The sequence below is a fragment of the Caretta caretta genome, chromosome 6 (genome assembly GCF_965140235.1).
Source record: "Caretta caretta isolate rCarCar2 chromosome 6, rCarCar1.hap1, whole genome shotgun sequence".
In the NCBI taxonomy this organism is placed as follows: Eukaryota; Metazoa; Chordata; order Testudines; family Cheloniidae; genus Caretta; species Caretta caretta.
The window spans coordinates 93,917,121-93,937,294 of NC_134211.1; the positions used below are offsets into that span (position 1 = coordinate 93,917,121).

Genomic DNA, 20,174 nt, shown 5'->3' on the forward strand with positions numbered 1-20,174 from the left:
TATATATTATTGTGGGCTGGGATTGCATGTAACTTCTCTAGGGTGGAAGATGGGATGTGAATCCTGGGAAGTGTTATAAACTTCAAAGGACTACGCTCATCAGTGTGCCAGAGAAGAATGGACTTTTGGAACAAACAATATAAAGTGTTTTCCTGGGGAATCTCTGGGATGTGAATGCAAATTCCCACCCCTGATTATGTAAAAACCCAGCCTTTAAAGCTATACCCCCCAAGAAGGGTGATTGTTTACTGATTGCCTGTTGTCAAAGATTGGAGAAAAAAGGCCCAAACTGATTCAAGAAACAGGCTGATCTGGCCCTTTGGCATGCTTGTTTTGAGCTAAAGCTGTTATGAACTTGTAAGCACAGAAAAAGCCCTTGGAGGGGTTTGAAGGACTGACTCCTACTAGAGCCCTGGTTGGAGTTGGGGGTGATCTCTGATAAGCTTATTTGCATGTGTGTAAGGTTCTTTTATTGTTTTCTCTATAATGCTTTCACCTTAAGAATAAATGTTCTTGCTTATAAAGAACATGTGGTAACTTGTGACTGCCTTCTGTTACAGCTGTTTATAGCCTTTGAAGAGAGAGCAGAAGTGTAGACACCAGCCTGTTTAGGCAGGCTGGCTTGCTGGGAATGTCATAGTGTAGATGGGGAACTGTGCAGCCTGGGGAGAAGAAACTCTGGTCAGGAGGAAGAAAGACATGGGTCTTCACCCAAATGAGGTGATGCCTGGGAAGCCAGGAGCCTAGAGTGGGTGCTGTTGGTGGACGCCTGAGGGGGAATGCAGTTGCCCTGGACTGTGACACATGCCAACAAAATAAAGTGGCTTCAAAAGTTACTGTTTGTAGCAACATTTTTAACAGTAAGAAAATATTATAATGCACATGCTATTTTAAAATGAATCCATTCAGTTAAGAGTTAAGAGAATAACATGTGATTGGAATAATTAAATAAAAATAAATTTAAAAACTCATATTCTCTTGTTGCATATTTACAACATATTTAGTATTTCCAGGGGTGTAGTCAGAGAAATAGATGGAAATAAAGCAAATTCACCTGGGATTTAATAATACACTGGACCCTCGCTAGAATGTGGGATTTGGGATCCATGCTCAGTACCACGTTAACATTGGGACCGCGTTAAAATTAATTGCAATTAAAGTAATTAAATTTGGGATCCATGACCACGACCACATTATATGCAAAATCACGCTATATAGATGCGCGTTCTAGCGAGGATCTGGTGTACCTATTTTTTATGTTGCACTTTTTATTCATACATCTGAAAGCATTTACAAAACATTACAATTACTTACAGAGGGGGAAATGGAGGTATAAAGAGAGGAAGTGACTTGCAAGATCACCCGTTAGTAAGTCAGATGCAGAAATGAGAACAAAATCCAGCGCTCCATGCTCCCAGTCTAATAACCTGCCACTGGAGCACATCGCCTTCTTATCATATCACCTGTGTCTGTCATTGTGGGGGGAAAAGTGGAATTAAAAATTCTCTTATATTCATGCAAGAAAGATAGATTCTTTCAATGCTGTTCTGAATGTAGGCTGCCTTTATTGTCTGCTTACTATGTAATTTAAGAGCGTTTGTTGCAGTCACAGCCCACAGGCCATCTTTGTTTCCCTACTCCAGTGATTGGCAACCTTTGGCACACGGCCCATCAGGGAAATCTGCTGGTGGGCTGGGATGGTTTGTTTATCTGCAGCGTCTGCAGGTTCGGCCTATTGCAGCTCCCACTGGCCACGCTTCGCCATGTCAGGCCAATGCGGGCTGCGGGAAGTCAAAGCCAGCACATCCCTTGGCCCGTGCCGCTTCCCGCAGACCACATTGGCCTGGCACAGTGAATTGTGGCACAGTGAGATTGGCTGAACCTGCGGACGCTGCAGGTAAACAAACCATCCTGGCCTGCCAGCGGATTTCCCTGATGGGCTGCGTGCCAAAGGTTGCCGATCCCTGCTCTCCTCCTTATTGTTCCCAGACTTGCAAAAAATGCTAAGTCTATGCAAGAGCTCTCCCTCTTCATTGCCAAGTGGAATTGGGGGAAAGAACCTGAACTAGGGCTTAGTTCCCTCAGCAAAGTGAACTCCAGTTGCTTCTCTGATGTTTTCTTCATGTCTTTCTGATTTAACTGTACATTGTGTGTATTTGGGGTCTAATCAGAATCGGGGACTTGTGCTTGGCACTTTGCAAACATTTACGACATTCCCTTAAGACAAAACAAACAAACTGGGGGCTGAAGAGAATGGGGAGGAACAATAAAACAAGCACAATGAGCATTAGTCATTGCTTACAACCTGTCTTTCTATGTGACTTGTTTCTTTTTCTGTTTTCCTGATGTTTAGCTATATCTCCATAGATGCTACGTTACAAAGGCTGGAGGCCCATTCCTTCTACAATTTAAGTAAAGTCACTCATATGTAAGTACAATGGAAAAATAAGTTTACTTCCTTGAGAAACGTGTGGAATAACAGACTCTTTCAATAAGTTTAAATTCTCATTCTCTCATATATGGTGCTAAATGTTTAACTACCACTTCTCTCTCTCTTTCTTCCTCCTCCATACTCTACCCTCATCTTCTCTGTACCTCACATCATTTTCCGGCTATACTCCTTTCCCACATCCATTGCATGGAGCTATATATTTTTATTCCTTGTTTTTGTTTGCTTGTTGTTTGCATTGCTTCACTTTATTTTTCTTTACTGTGACATGTCCTTCTCTTTTTGTAAACGAAGCTCACTGTATGGTGTTTCCTGCTTCTTCCTTGAGTGCTGTCCCTGTGGGTGCTCCACTTCAGGTGACCGTGCATCCCGGTGCCATTGATTGGAGATTTTCACGAGCAGTGCTCGGTCAGGCCGCACATGCGCAGTAGCTGTCTTGCAGCACTGTTGGAGTCTCGTTTAGCGCACACACGGCCCAACTCCCACAGTTCCTTCTCAGCCATCTTCGGCTGAAGATGGAGTTCAGGGCAGTCCGATAGCTTCTGCCCCTATAGATAGAAAAAAATAGAAATTTAGTTGTTAGATACGTTTGTTGTAGTTATTAGTTAGGATTAGTTGTTAAAAAAATAGTTTTTCTTTCTCTAGTTCCCTGCTCCCTTTGGAGCACCACCCACAAAAGTTTTCTCTGCTTCCCCATTCCCTCAGAAATGCCATTCTCCCCTGGCTTTAAGAGATGCAGCTCCTGCTGAGAAGCGATGCTGCGGTCCCATGGGCACTCTCTGTGTGTGAGATGCCCGAGAGAAATGCTCATACCACAGAAGTGCATTCATTGTAACATCTTGAAAGTGAGAGCCCAGCGTGATTGGGATCTCCGCCTCAAAATGATCCTCATGGAGAAATCATTCCAACCGGGGTCAGAAAAGAACCAACAGAAGCCTTCCTCTAAGTGCTTACCAATCCAGTCTGAACCAACCAAGAGCACGTTTCCATCCTCTCAGGAAAAGAGGAAGCAAGCATTGACCTCTCCTCAGCAGGATCCGCATAAAGAAACAGTCCCCTGTGAGGTTGTTATCATCGGTGCAGATGACCTTGAGAGCCAGTACATATGACTCCCCTAGTACCTGACACCAGCCATGCCAATGAATCCAAAGCGAAGGGCAAGGAGTCGTGTCAAGGTTCCTTCCTCACTCTGAACTCTAGGGTACAGATATGGGGACCTGCATGAAAACCTCCTAAGCTTACTTTTACCAGCTTAGGTTAAAACTTCCCCAAGGTATAAACTATTTTACCTTTTGCCCTTGGACTTTCGCTGCCACCACCAAACGTCTAACCGATATATTGCTAGGAAAAAGTCCATTTGGAAACGTCTTTCCCCCCAAAATCCTCCCAAACATTACACCCCCTTTTCTGGGGAAGGTTTGATAAAAATCCTCACCAATTTGCATAGGTGACCACAGACTCAAACCCTTGGATCTTAAGAACAATGAAAAAGCACTCAGTTTCTTAAAAGAAGAATTTTAATAGAAGAAAAAGTAAAAAGAATCACCTTAGTAAAATCAGGATAGTAAATAGCTTACAGGGTAATTAGATTCAAAACATAGAGAATCCCTCTAGGCAAAACCTTAAGTTACAAAAAGACACAAAAACAGGAATATCCATTTCATTCAGCACAGCTTATTTTCTCAGACATTTAAAGAAATCAGAATCTAATGCATATCTAGCTAGATTACTTACTAAGTTCTAAGACTCCATTCCTGTTCTGTCCCTGGCAAAAGCATCCCACAGACAGAGAGAGAGGCTTTGTTTCTCCCTCCCCCCAGCTTTTGAAAGTATCTTGTCTCCTCATTGGTCATTTTGGTCAGATGCCAGCAAGGTTATCCTAGCTTCTTAACCCTTTACAGGTGAAAGGGTTTTTCCTCTGGCCAGGAGGGATTTTAAAGGTGTTTACCCTTCCCTTTATATTTATGACAAGTCGAGACATGGACAAAGCCATGTCTCCTCCATGGCGCCAACCATGCTGGCACCCACAATGGATACGGCACCGACCATGCAACCACCTCCGGTGCCAACCATGACTTTAGCAATGCTGCCTTGCTCAGCACCGACCCCTTGACTGGCACCGACTGACAGCACTGCGATGGGCCCACCGGCCCCAACAAAATCCAGCCACAAGATGGCTGTGCACCTTCCTGCCACAACTAAACCCTCAGCACCACATCCACCGGCACTGCAACCATTGCTCAATCAGAAATATATTACTGTTGCATCGGTGCCCCAATCACTTCTCCTTGGCACCGATGGATTGCCCGCGAGGAGTGTCTTTACACAGCCTATGTCTCCCACGGCACTGTCGATGTCCAGCGACAGTGATAATGAGGACCAGGAGGAAGAAGTGTTCTCCCCACAGTGCTTCCCCATGACTCAACTCAGACTTGCTGAGGTACACTGAGACCTAAAGGCCAGCATACACAACCACCTTACCCGTGGTATGGATAACCATGGGTGTGTCACCACATGGCATTCCCCTTGCGGTGGCCACATGGGACCCATGGGCAACAAACGAAGCCCACTATGCATCAACCTCATCACCAACCAGAGGTGAACTTCAGTCTCCCCCTTTATCTCCAGTGGCTACAACATTGGTAGTCCCAGAGGAGATGATGGAGGAGCCAGAAGAAGAAACAGGCCCTGAGGATGTGTTGCGAACACACAACTCTTCTTCCTCCAATGAGGCCATCATGCCACTTCCACCTACACGGGCAGATGACTTCAAATCATTTCAGGAACTTTTTAAACACATAGCACTTAGCCAGGACATTCCTCTAGAGGAGGTCCAGGAAAGCCAACACAAGTTGCTACAAATTTTGCAACCTTCCTCATCCACCAAAATTGCTCTGCCCATAAATGATGCAGTCCTCGAACTTGCAGAAACGGTGTGGCAGACACCAGCCACCATCCCTCCAACATGCAAATGGGCTCACAGAAAATACTATATGCCAGCCAAGAGAATGGACTTTCTTTTTTCCCCTTCCACAACCAAACTCACTAGTGGTCGAGGCAACAAACCAATTTATCTTTGTCAAAGGGGAGATCCTTCACCTTAATTTGCAGTTCGTTTAGAATATCGACCAGACAATTATAGGAAGCTCTTTGAGTTTACATCTGATCTTCCTGAAGACGAGAGCACAATTTAAGACTGTGCTCACTGAAGGGCAACTAGTTGCCAGGACTACTCTACAGGCTTCCCTGGACATGGCCGATACAGCAGCTCACACCACAACGAGGACAGTCGTGATGTGCAGAGCCTCCTGGCTCATGTTGACCAGTATTCTGAAAGAGCTGAAAATGAAGGTGGAGGGACCTCCCCTTTGACAAAGATAAAAATTGTTTTAATCGAAAACCGATGAGGTTCTCCATTCCACGAAGGGTTCTCAGGCAGCTCTTTGCAGACTGAGCATCTAAACACTGCCCACTAAGAGAAAGTGCTAACAACATTACCACTGCACCAGGGACACATAATAATATAATCGTCCTCAGTCCAGACCGTACGAGTCTAGTAGACAGAGAAATAGACCACCATGACACAGGCCACCTCAACCTCAAGCAAGGAGCATCATAACTGCTCCTAACAAGCCACAGTTTTGAATGATTGGTTGAGGGTCTGAATGATCTCTCCCTTACACCAACATCAACTTGGCCATTTGGCCACCGCCTGAGAAATTTCTACCAGGCTTGGGAGTACATCACGCAAGATCATTGGGTCTTAGAAATCATATACTCAGGCTATTCCAACCCCTTTACTTCTTGCCCTCCTACCCTACCCCCTTCCCATCCCTCTTCAGGGACCCTTCTCACGAGCACCTGTTAAGTCTGGAAGTAGATCGTCTACTACAACTAGGTATCATGGAAACAGTACCAACACTGTTTCCATCTGCCCACTAATCATGGCAAGAACCGGTCTACAACTACTAGGACACATGACCACCACCATATTCATGGTAAAGCATGCCAGACTACACATGCATTGTCTCCAAGGCTGGCTGAGTTCAGTATACAAACCCAACAAACACAGCCGAAACAAGATGGTCACACCACCTCCCAAGGTCCTAGAATCCCTACAGTGGTGGACAAGACCAGAGAATCTCTGTTCAGGGATTCCCTTTCATCAAACACCACCCTCAATTATGATCATGATGGATGCCTCCTTGATGGATTGGGGAGCATACCTGAATCATCACACAGTACAAGGCAGGTAGTCACCAGTGGAGACAAACCTACATATAAACTTACTGGAACTCAGAGTGGTATGGAATGCCTGCTTTCATTTTTTCCCACTCATAAGGAATGAGACAATATGACTGATGACAGACAACGCATGCATGTTCTATATCAACAGACATGGGGGGGGGAACAATCCCACTTCTTATGCACAGAGACCATGAAACTGTGGGATTGGTGTATCCATCATTAGAGGAATTAGATGAATGGGCCAAAAGAAATCTGAGGAGGTTCAACAAGGACAAGTGCAGAGTCCTACACTTAGAAAGGAAGAATCCCATGCACTACTACAGATTAGGGACCAGGTGGCTAGGCAGCAGTTCTGAAGAAAAGGACCGACGGGTTACAGTGGATGAGAAGCTGGATATGAGTCAACAGTGTGCCCTTGTTGCCAAGAAGGCTAATGGCATTTTGAGCTGTATAAGTAGCAGCATTGCCAGCAGATCGAGGGACGTGATCATTCCCCTCTATTCCTCATTGGTGAGGCCTCATCTGGGGTACTGTGTCCAGTCTTGGGCCCCACACTACACGAAGGATGTGGAAAAATCGTAAAGAGTTCAGCGGAGGGCAACAAAAATGATTAGGTGATTGGAGCACATGACTTATGACGAGAGGCTGAGGGACCTGGGATTATTTAGTCTGCAGAAGAGAAGAATGAGGGGGGATTTGATAGCTGCTTTCAGTTCCCTGAAAGGGAGTTCCAAAGAGGATGGCTCTAGACTGTTCTCAGTGGTAGCAGATGATAGAACAAGGAGTAATGGTCTCAAGTTGCAGTGAGGGAGATTTAGATTGGATATTAGGAAAAACTTTTTCACTAGGAGGGTGGTGAAGCACTGGAATGCGTTACCTCGGGAGGTGGTGAGGTTTGACAAAGTCATGGCTGGGATGATTTAGTTGGGGATTGGTCCTGCTTTGAGCAGGGGGTTAGACTAGATGACCTCCTGAGGTTCCTACCAACCCTGATATTCTATGATTGTATTATCACCACATTGATATCTCAGCTTTCTACCTTCCTGGATGCCAAAACATCACAGCAGACACTCTAAGCAGAAAGTTCTCACAGGAACACGAATAGGAAATGAATCCCTCAGTCTTACAACAGATATTCCACCAATGGGGGTTTCCCTCCATTGACTTATTTGCCACGGCTCAGAATCACAAATGCCCTCTATTCTGTTCCAGGGCAGGATTAGGATCTTGATCTTTAGGGGATGCATGTCTTGTCATGTGGGACAGGATGCTCATGTATGCATTCCAGCTGATCCTCCTAATCCCCAGGGTCCTGTTCAGGATATGGGATGAAAAGGCCAAAATCATACTGATTGCCCCAGCATGGCTCAGACAGACCTGGTACCCGTACCTACTACACATGTCTGTTCACTCTCCATGACCTCTCCCATTGAGAGTGGATTTCCTTTCACAAGCCAACGGTCAGATCCTCCATCTGAACCTCGAGAAACTCCACCTGAAAGCATGGCTCCTGCATGGTTCCAGTGACACAAATTAACTTGTTTGGAACAAGTCAAACAAGTTACTAAACAGCAGACGTACGTCCATACGCAATACTTATCTGCTAATCAACCTATTCATCTCCCTACATTCTATCCTAAACCTCACAAAAACTCACAGGATGCCGCATTGCATACCCTGGATGTTTGACGAGCTACAGCTTTTTACCTGGACAGAACAAAATCTTTCTGCAAATCCCCAAGACTCTTTGTCTCGATGACTGAATAATCCAAGGGCTCTGCTATAGCCAAACAGAGACTATCTAAGTGGCTCTCGAGCTGCATTCGCTTATGTTATCAAACATATAAGACAGAACTCCAGTGGGGATCAGATCCCATTCTACTGATCCATGGCAGCATCCATTGCATTCCTAAATAATGTACTCATTTCAGAAATCTGCAGAGCCGCTACATGGGCCTCAGAGCATACTTTCATCAATCACTATGTGATTACACATGATTCAAGGGCTGATGCCATACTAGGCCTCATGGTCCTCTCCTTCGCTATGCATGTAACTCCAAAATCCCCATAGTGGCCACTGCTCTACATTCATCTGACGTGGAGCACCCACAGGGACAGCACTCGAAGAAGAAGAGAGGGTTACTCACCTTGTGCAGTAACTGAGGTTATTTGAGATGTGTATCCCTGTGGGTGCTCCATTACCCATCTTCTTCCCCTCTACTTTGTAGTTTGATACGAGGACTCTACAGTAGAGAAGGAACTGAGGGGGTCAGGGCATGCGCTACATGAGACTTCAACGGTGCGGCAAGACAGCTACTGTGCATGCGTGGCCTGACCGAGTATTGCTACCGAAAATCTCAGATCAATGGCGCCGGAATGCACTGTCACCTGAAGTAGAGCACCCACATGGACACACATCTTGAAGAACCTTAGGTACTGTACAAGATGAGTAACTCTCTCTTAGCTTTTCCCATGTTCTTTTCTTTCTAATTGTCTACTTTCTTTTTCACATTTGGAACATATAGTCAGTCTCCTTTTCTTCTTTCCCTCTGCACTGTTCCTTCACTTTTTCAATTCCTTTTTCCCTGTTCCTCTTTTATTTTTAACCATGTACATAGTTAGTGTGAGGTATATTTTTTTTGCTTTTGTAACCCTTCTGCCCGTCAGAGTTGATAGCAACAAGGGCTGGGTTCAATATCTAGGGGATCCATTCCAATAACACAATGCAAACCGGCTCAAGCCCCCACCCAGTGACCTGGGACAAATATATACCACCCCCACTGAGTGCCTCCAAGAAGCAATACTTCCCCTCTCGCAAGCACATAGTCTGAGTGTAACAAAAGCTTTTTAATAACAGAGAGAAACAATGTGGCATTATGTTGGGGAAACACCATCAACAGGATTCATAACACAACCCATGAGCAAAAAACCCACCCCAAGCAAATTGGGGCATGCCCTTTCCCTTTGGTTCTTGAGTCCAGCAACTCCAAATCACCCAAAGTCCCAAAAGTCCAATGACCCAAAAGTCTCTGTCCCTGGTCAGGACAGCCCCAGAGTTCAAAAGTTTATCTACAGAGCTTTACCTCCCAACTTGGGTGGAGATGGGGGCGGAAGTAAGAGGCACCTTACGTGATCTGAAGCTGACCACTCCACAGCTCCATAGGCCTTCGCTCCACTCCGCTCACCACCCCACGAACTGCTTCGCTCAGCTCCACTCTGCAGCCCACAAGCAGCTCCCGCCGTCCCACGAACTGCTCCGCATCCCACCAGCAGCTCCCACCGTCCTATGAACTGCTCCACCAGCCTGCCCACAAGGCACTCCAGCCATCCCACAAACTGCTCCACAATATATCTTCAGGCTCCCCCACTACTTAACACAACGCTCAGTGATTTCAGCTCTTAGTCAGTTCAGCTCTTCGGTGAATTCAGCTTGTAGTAGGGAGCCTCAGTGCTGGTGCGCTATTAGCCCAAAATGAGCTCAGCAGCCTGTCACTAGACTTCTAATGAAATCAAAATTAGCTCTGATATTCCACAGTGGAGAGAGGAGGAAGTGCAATTAGCATGTAAGGCCCTCACCAAGGGGCCCATACCACCAAGTATTAATACTTGTCCCCAACCTCTCTCAATTCACAGAGTTTTGGAACCCATGACCCTTGCCTAGCGAGTGCTACTTAGTTGATGGTGAGTCCCTCCATCATAACAAAAGGCCAAGTACAGTTCCAAGCACAGTTCCCATAATCAGGGTAATAACAATTTATTCTTCCTGCCCCAATAACAGAGAAACTGGGGATCCCACAGCAGCCAAAGTGACCATTTGGGCAGCTATGGCCTCATCCTAGGCGGGGTGGGTGTGCCTATGCAAATGAGATCGGCCCCTGAAGTTCTTTTCCACAACTTGCCGCACCTCACCACCAGATGTCAGGGTGGAGCTCATCCTGACACTGCTTACACTTTGTTAATTTATTTTTCCTTATTTTAACAATAATTTCCTTGCTATAAATAGACTGTTTTTCTAAAAACAACTTGCTTACATGTGATGCTGAGTCAGAGAAGGTTAAGTAACTTGCAGGCTAGGTGACCTGAAAACAAACATATTAGAAGAGTATTGAAATGGTAAACAGGGCCATTCCTTGTAGATAGTTATCAAAACCATGTTAAGTATTAGAACCCTTGATATATAGGCTTATATTTGTAAGCAGGGTCTGAATGAGCTCTCCCCTAACAGCTACCTGGGAGGGGGAGAGACTTCAGGAGCAAACTGTATTTTCATGAACATGCCTACTCTGCCTAGGTATCCAGAAGATAGAGTTGTGTTGCTCAAAGTGATCAACTTTGTCTGTGTTGGGTTACAAATCACTTTAGTACTGAATGCAGGGGTAGTGAAATCTTATTATCAATGTTGTTGTCTTTGTTGTATAAGTAAAGGGGAGCAGAACTGTGCTTAACCTGTCCTGAATGAGGAGGTCACTCTCAGCTGAAAGAAACTCAGTAAGCCAGGGTCATGAATGCCAGACCCCTGTGAAAATAAGGGTGGACAGATATCTCAGCCAGGAGGTGTGGACTCTCCCTCAGGGTCCCTAGTCTGGTTTAACCTGTTCTTCCCCACTGTCCAAATATAGAGCTAAATAGGCTCCATTAGGAGCCTTTTGTTATTTTAAGTGCTTAATAGAGCTGAAATAACTTGTGATGGGACAGTGTTTCCTCCCAGCCTGCTTCTGGTTCCCCCACTAAGAGGTGACAATCACTAAGAGTTGGGTGGAATCTCAAGAGACTGACCTGCAGAGGTCACAGCAGAGAGGCTGGTGGGAGTGGCAAGCAGCTGGTGGGGCAGCCAGCGGAGTTGAACAGTGGCTGGTGGGGCAGACAGTGGAGCAGAACGAGCAGCTGACAGGGCAGCCAGCAGAGCTAAATGGCAGCTGGTGGTGTGGCCAGACAGAGCAAGTGCTCAGATGGCAGAGCATGAAGGTGCCTTCTTCCCCGGGTGGGAGGTGAACTCACACAGATACACCTCTGAACCCTAGGACCTCACTGACCAAGGATAACCACTGTGAGTGGGGTGTGGTGAGGAAGCAGAGGGTGGTACACTAAAGGAACTTTTGGTTATAGAACTCAAGAACATGAGGCAGAAGACACTGCCCCACACATTCTGGAGTGGGTGTCCTGCTCAGTTTTATGATTGTGAATCCTGCTTGTGGAATTTTCCCTAATTAATGTTGAGTGACTTCCCTCCTTTTATTAAAAGTTTCTTTTCTACACTCAGACTCTGTGCTTGCGATTGGGGAAGTATTGCCTCTCAAAGGCGCCCAGGTGTAGTGTGTAATTTTCCCAGGTTACTGAGTGGGGGCTTGAGCCGGTTCTGTGTTGTACAGGGAGTCCTCTGATTTACGACACTTTTCAATTGACTGCCCCATTTGCCCCACCATGCTTGTTTCGCCCTTACGACACTCGATTTGCATAAAGTTTTCTTGAAATCACTTCTTGGTTGCATTATACTGGTATGGAGCTGGAAGGGGTCGCTTCTGATTGGCTTCAAGGCAGCAGAGTGACTTGTTTCTGGGTAGGGTTGCCACTTGTTTTTGATTGGCTTCTGGCCCATGGCTCAGTCAATCAGAAAGCTTGAACAGTGATTGGCTGAGGCTCAGCATGTGTGCCCTTCTCCCTTGGATTCAGAGCAGCATATGTGAGTTTATACGTTTATTTGAATGCTGTTTGCAAAATACAGTGTACAGTATTAGTCATCTATAATTCATTTAGTACAAAAATCTGGGTTATTATGGTGAAAATAGTGTATCAAGCCTTGGTTCAGGAACCAATCCCCTCTTCATACCATTGATTCCTATGGGAAAAGCAGTTTTGACTTATAATGTTTCAACTTACAACGTAATTCTGAGGAATGAATTGTGTCGTAAGGGGTGTGTGTGGTTAAACCCATTCAGTTCAACAGAATAAGTCAGTTCTATTGTACTCAACTACATGTCTGAACCATCCCTGTTTGTTTTATTGTAAACACATTTTTATGATATTTTTTCCCTCCCAACATACATTTCAGCTTTTTGCTGTAAATGGGTCTCTCTTATACAAAAGACACAAGAGCTAGGCTCTCACAAACAATTATTTTTTATTTAAAAGACATACAGCTCCTTGAAAACAAACCAATATGCTCCATTAAAAAACTTTTAGCTCACTTAAGGGCCAGAGACCTTCTAACAGAAATCCAGATAGTCACAAAACCCTTTTCAATGGATTTTTTTTAAAATTTACAATTTATAGCTACCAAGTTTTATATCGCATGTTTGGCCCCTCACCATTTTCTAACTTAATCCTTTTAGATTTCTTATAATAGGCTTTTTCTTAAGCAGGGTTCTGTAACTTTTTGTGCGGACCAGACGGTCAATATAACTCTCTAAGCAGGCATCTTCCAGTTTGGTCATTTTCTTTAAAACACAGTCAGGGTCTCCACTGAATTGCACAGCATTTATCAAGGTCACCCCTTGCACTAAATGTTCTTGGGTTAGGCACAGACATTGCATAGCATAATCTATGGCAATAATAGTGTTTAATAAGCTTTCCAAACACAGCTCAGCACACAGGCCCCGGAACTTGCAGTTTATATCCACTGAAGTCCAAGTCACACAGTCATGGTGCCGTTGGGCTGGCACATCTATGACACAGCCCTCACAATCTTCAAAAAGCTTTTCCCTAAGACAGAGGTTAAGGACAACATAAACAGCAACGCGTACAATAGTCAGCATAACTTTTTTACGCTCACGACGTGGCACAGGCTTAGTTAGGTCCATGCCTAGCCTCCTCCTAAACTCCTCATAGCCGTCATCCTCGGAGTCCTCTTCAACAATTTATATCGACGTTGAGCAAACACAAGGTGGGCCCGGTTCATCTTCGCTGCTTGATGCAACGCTGTCCAGGACCTCCGGGTCCTCCTAGAAAGGCATCGTCAAGCTGTCGAGAGATTTTCAGACAAGAAACAAGTGTAAGTTCCCACTGCTTGTTTTTAAATTTACACAATCCCTGGTTCCTAGCCCCATTACACCCCCACCCTCGACCATCGCTTCTTAATCATTCATTTACCTGAGCGATGTCTTTTCTGTTCACCTTTTCCACTGGTGACTCCCCCGAACTACGTTCGCCTTCCTCCTCCAGGGGGGTGGATGACAAGAAGCCACCATGCTCATCGGGGTGTCTCACAAGCAGCTGGGTTTCGGGTTCAGGTTCCGGCATATCCATCATCGGCTGGGCCAAAGGGCTCCCCTCGGTTGCTCCCTCCTCCTACTCAGAACTGTTGCTGATGTAGCGCTTTCTCCGCGGATTGGCGAAGACCCTCGGGGCTAAAACAAAGTCCAAAGTTCTCATGGGGGTGGTGAAGGAGTCCATGTTTCCATGATTTCTAAAACACGCGTTCTTGGTAAAAGATGGCCTCTTCTGCCCAGCACTGGGACTTATGGGGTGATGGTGCTGCACTCTGATTGGCAGAGTGGTACATGACCCTCTTCTGGGTGGTTCACCCTATCTCAGAACCTGCCCTATTTTGGTCAAATCTGCTCTCAGGGAGGTCCTATGTGGCCAAAATCCCTCCTGATTGGTAGAGGGATGTGGAAGGAGTTTTTAGAGGGGTCACACAAATCACTTCCGGACGGGTTACCCTGCCCCGGAACTCCCCCCAATGGGTCAAATCTCCTCTTGGGGCAGTCCTATGGGGCAAAACCCCACATGATTGGTAGAGGGTGGTAGGAGGAGTTCTTAGAGGGGTCACATGATCCACTTCCAGACAGGTCACCCCACACCGGAACTCTCCCTGGTTGGTCAAATCTCCTCTCAGGGCGGTCCTATTGGGATGAAACCCATCCTTATTGGTAGAGGGAAGTGGGAGGAGTTGTTAGAGGGTCACATGACACACCTTGCTTCCGGTCATGTGACCACCTTGACCCCAGAAGTAATACCACCATGGGGCGGGACTTCCGGTCATAGGTGGGCAGGGTTTAAGGGGTCACGGGGCAGGGTTTAATTGGTCAAGGGGCGTGGTTAGGGTTTGATTGATGGTAGGGCCCTTATACTACTGCAGTCTGTACTGTAATGCTGCAGGTTAATGGTTTAAGCCATACTTGATTATATATGATGGGGGGGGCTTGTTACAGTTATACATAATGAGGCAGGGATTCTGTCCTCACGTGTATGAGGTCCTGGGTTCATTCTCCAGCATCTCCAGTTCCTTTGAGGAGATGATCCTAGGTCGAGATGATCAAGTGGTCCCTTCTGGCCTTGGAATCTATTAATCTATACTAGACTTTGGGGGGTTTTTTCTTTTAAAAAAACAGCCGAGGGAATTACACATGAAAGCAAAAAACAAAGTTGAAAGAGCGTTATTATTTAGGTCACAAAGTCAATAAAGAGTTAGGAAATGCCAGATTTATGCTAGCTTGTGCTTCCCACCCCCTATGCATACACATTATGATAGTTTAATTACATGATCACATACCATTTTTCCATCCCTTGTGTATCCATCCCTGCCTAATTTGGTGCACAAGCAGTCATAAATCTGGCTTTTACGAGCTCTTGATTGTTGGATTTTTGCAAACTAAATATCATTCTTTTAACAAGGTATTTTTGTATGCAATATGTTATGAAGTTTCTTTAAAAATATGACTTTCCATTCTTTTCCATACAAATAGGTCCTCTTTTCAGATACAAAGCAAAATAGTGAGAAGGTTTGTTTCCTAGCAAAATAAGAGGTGCAGTGCACTTTTCGTGACAATGACCTAATTTAATAGAAGTGGAGATTCAGTGCCTGTTTCATAGAAAGAACTTCTCACCTGAACTTCACTCTCTACTGAGTGAGCTGTCTTTGATAACAGTCTCTTGGATGCACAACTTATGCAGCTCACCTACATGATGTTAGATAAAAGCTGTAGTTCATTTGTTTTGCCACCTACTTGTGCAGAGTTCACAAAACTGCTTTATTTTACAATAGAAGATGTTAGAGATGAAAGTGACATGTTAGTAAATGTTTGTCCCATCCCAGGTTTGACCAGAATTACTCCCTACAGTTCTTCTTTGAGTGATTGCACATGTGCATTCCACTCTTGGTATGTGAGCATCCTGCACGCAATCACGAGAAATTTTTTCTTCTGTGGTACCCATTGGAGCCACATGAGTGCCCTCTATTGCTGAGTACTGGTATAAAGGGTCCAGCTGACCCTGAGCTCCCTCAATTCCTTCTGCCCATCCATGACAGTCCATGGAACTGCTCTTCTTGCTTTTGCAAGTTCTCTCAGTGGACTGTGTATTCTTGTATTTTGTTGTAAAGAGTTTAGTGTTTGTTGAGTATAGTTAATTAGGTTTTTACACCAATTGAGGATTTTGGTTGATTCCTGGTGACTGAGGCATCCCTTTGCACCAGGCTTCAAGCCCTGCATTACCTGAAGTAAGGCTATGCCCATGAGTGACCTGCATGGGGCTTGTTGCCTGATCTATTGATGGTTTGTTGATTATATTATTGATTTAGAATCCCCAATTAACACTGAAATGTGGTAGGTTCTTGTCCCAAGATCAGGGCAGTATTATCAGAATTACTACTCCTACTCAGGCTATACAAATTTAGGCTTAAGCAGTTAGCGTAAGTATTTCTTATAAGACTAGGCCTGTAGGTCTCTTGAGTTTTTGCTATCAATTCCTTACCCCTTTATCTTATGATTACTGTATGGCTACGGATTCCATGCTAAAATTTAAAGATATGCTGCCAGGAGATAGAATCATAGAATCATAGAATCATAGAATATAAGGGTTGGAAGGGACCCCAGAAGGTCATCTAGTCCAACCCCCTGCTCGAAGCAGGACCAATTCCCAGTTAAATCATCCCAGCCAGGGCTTTGTCAAGCCTGACCTTAAAAACCTCTAAGGAAGGAGATTCTACCACCTCCCTAGGTAACGCATTCCAGTGTTTCACCACCCTCTTAGTGAAAAAGTTTTTCCTAATATCCAATCTAAACCTCCCCCACTGCAGCTTGAGACCATTACTCCTCGTCCTGTCATCTGCTACCATTGAGAACAGTCTAGAGCCATCCTCTTTGGAACCCCCTTTCAGGTAGTTGAAAGCAGCTATCAAATCCCCCCTCATTCTTCTCTTCTGCAGGCTAAACAATCCCAGCTCCCTCAGCCTCTCCTCATAACTCATGTGTTCCAGACCCCTAATCATTTTTGTTGCCCTTTGCTGGACTCTCTCCAATTTATCCACATCCTTCTTGTAGTGTGGGGCCCAAAACTGGACACAGTACTCCAGATGAGGCCTCACCAATGTCGAATAGAGGGGAACGATCACGTCCCTCGATCTGCTCGCTATGCCCCTACTTATACATCCCAAAATGCCATTGGCCTTCTTGGCAACAAGGGCACACTGCTGACTCATATCCAGCTTCTCGTCCACTGTCACCCCTAGGTCCTTTTCCGCAGAACTGCTGCCTAGCCATTCGGTCCCTAGTCTGTAGCTGTGCATTGGGTTCTTCCGTCCTAAGTGCAGGACCCTGCACTTATCCTTATTGAACCTCATCAGATTTCTTTTGGCCCAATCCTCCAATTTGTCTAGGTCCTTCTGTATCCTATCCCTCCCCTCCAGCGTATCTACCACTCCTCCCAGTTTAGTACCATCCGCAAATTTGCTGAGAGTGCAATCCACACCATCCTCCAGATCATTAATGAAGATATTGAACAAAACCGGCCCCAGGACTGACCCTTGGGGCACTCCACTTGATACCGGCTGCCAACTAGACATGGAGCCATTGATCACTACCCGTTGAGCCCGACAATCTAGCCAGCTTTCTACCCACCTTGTAGTGCATTCTTCCAGCCCATACTTCCTTAACTTGCTGACAAGAATACTGTGGGAGACCGTGTCAAAAGCTTTGCTAAAGTCAAGAAACAATACATCCACTGCTTTCCCTTCATCCACAGAACCAGTAATCTCATCATAAAAGGCGATTAGATTAGTCAGGCATGACCTTCCCTTGGTGAATCCATGCTGGCTGTTCCTGATCACTTTCCTCTCATGCAAGTGCTTCAGGATTGATTCTTTGAGGACCTGCTCCATGATTTTTCCAGGGACTGAGGTGAGGCTGACTGGCCTGTAGTTCCCAGGATCCTCCTTCTTCCCTTTTTTAAAGATTGGCACTACATTAGCCTTTTTTCCAGTCATCCGGGACTTCCCCCGTTCGCCACGAGTTTTCAAAGATAATGGCCAATGGCTCTGCAATCACAGCCGCCAATTCCTTCAGCACTCTCGGATGCAACTCGTCCGGCCCCATGGACTTGTGCACGTCCAGCTTTTCTAAATAGTCCCTAACCACCTCTATCTCCACAGAGGGCTGGCCATCTCTTCCCCATTTTGCGATGCCCAGCGCAGCTGTCTGGGAGCTGACCTTGTTAGTGAAAACAGAGGCAAAAAAAGCATTGAGTACATTAGCTTTTTCCACATCCTCTGTCTCTAGGTTGCCTCCCTCATTCAGTAAGGGGCCCACACTTTCCTTGGCTTTCTTCTTGTTGCCAACATACCTGAAGAAACCCTTCTTGTTACTCTTGACATCTCTGGCTAGCTGCAGCTCTAGGTGCGATTTGGCCCTCCTGATATCATTCCTACATGCCCGAGCAATATTTTTATACTCTTCCCTGGTCATATGTCCAACCTTCCACTTCTTGTAAGCCTCTTTTTTATGTTTAAGATCCGCTAGGATTTCACCATTAAGCCAAGCTGGTCGCCTGCCATATTTACTATTCTTTCGACTCATCGGGATGGTTTGTCCCTGTAACCTCAACAGGGATTCCTTGAAATACAGCCAGCTCTCCTGGACTCCTTTCCCCTTCAAGTTAGTCCCCCAGGGGATCCTGGCCATCCGTTCCCTGAGGGAGTCGAAGTCTGCTTTCCTGAAGTCCAGGGTCCGTATCCCAAAATGCTATGCAGGAGTTTTCCTCACTAGTGGATGAGGGAAAAATCGGTAACAAAGGCCTTGCAGCAAACTGCTCTGGATGCAGCTACTCAGCTGCCAGATCCGTGGCTTCAGCAGTGGTTATGCATAGGAGCTCCTGATTGCAGTCCTCCAGGCTCCTGCAGGAGGTTCAACAAACTGTGCAGGACCTGCCTTCTGAGGGAGCCATGCTCTTTTTGGAGCAGGCTGACGCTAAGCTCCATGGGTTAAAAGACTGAAGGGCAACCCTGGAGTCTCTCTGATTGTACACGCCTGCCCCTTCCAGGAAGCATGTTAGACCTCAACAAACCCTCTGCTATTCTAGCTCAGTGCTCCAACATGACCTGCAGAGGAAGAAGAATAGGGGCCATAGGCATAAACAACCTCCTCTGCCCTCTGCATCAGTGCCTGCCCCACCTAGACATCCAGGGGTTCTAAGCAGGCATTTTGATGGGATGCTCAAGGATGATGTACCAGTTCCCAGGATGCCAGGTCCTGTTTTTTCCTGTGTTTACAAACTGCCTTTCCCATTTCCTCAGTGCTTGGTCCCATATGACTATTGGGTTTTGAGGACTGTGGAAGTGGGATACATCTTCCAGTTTATTTATCCCCTTTCTCCCTGTCCCTCTTCATGAAGAGCTTCTGGTCCAAGAGATTCAATCTCTCCTTCACGTGGGAGCCATAGAGGAGGTTCCACAGAATTTGAGGAAAGTGCTTCTATTCCCATTATTTCGTCAGAGCTATTTTAGACCTACATCAGCTCAACAACGATCTCAAAAAAGTAAAATTTTGCATCGTCCCCCTGGCATCCATTATTCCCTCACTGAATCCTGAAGACTTCTCAAGTTGCCCTCAATTTAAGAGCCTCCTGCTTTCATATGTTGATAAACCAAGGTCACAGAATGTGTATCAGGTTCACAGTGAAGCACTCGTAATATCAGTTCACAGTGCTTCTGTTTGGCCTGTCTGCAGTTCCTGGGGTGTTCACAAAAAGATATGGCCATGGTGCCAGCATTCCTGAAGAGACTAAGAGTGCAAGTCTACCCTTACCTGGATGGCTAGTCAAGGGCTGATATAAAGCTCAGGTTATATCCAGTGTTCAGCTCATTCAGTCAACTTTCAAAGCTCTAGGCCTACTGTTCAATACGGACAAGTCTACCATTTGCCATGTACAGAGGATAGAGTTTATAGGGCTGTGTTGGACTCTAGCCAGGCCAGAGCATTCCTTTCAGAGTAAAGATTGCAGTCTATTCAATCTCTCATGACAGACTTCAAGATTCATAGAATCATAGAATATCAGGGTTGGAAGGGACCTCAGGAGGTCATTTAGTCCAACCCCCTGCTCAAAGGAGGACCAATCCCCAACTAAATCGTCCCAGCCAGGGCTTTGTCAGGCCTGACCTTAAAAACCTCAAAGGAAGGAAATTCCACCACCTCCCTAGGTAACACATTCCAGCACTTTACCACCCTCCAAGTGAAAAAGTTTTTCCTAATATCCAACCTAAACCTCC

The 20,174-nt window shown here is 45.7% G+C and overlaps 1 protein-coding gene across 1 annotated transcript in view; it reads left to right on the forward strand.

Moving 5' to 3' along the window:
• TSHR (thyroid stimulating hormone receptor) overlaps window positions 1-20,174 on the forward strand; it is a 238,141-nt gene that overhangs the window by 125,739 nt on the left and 92,228 nt on the right. The window contains exon 3 of the mRNA XM_048855087.2: window positions 2,354-2,428. Within this exon, the coding sequence (XP_048711044.1) occupies window positions 2,354-2,428 (75 nt within the window). The remainder of the gene's footprint in view (window positions 1-2,353; window positions 2,429-20,174) is intronic.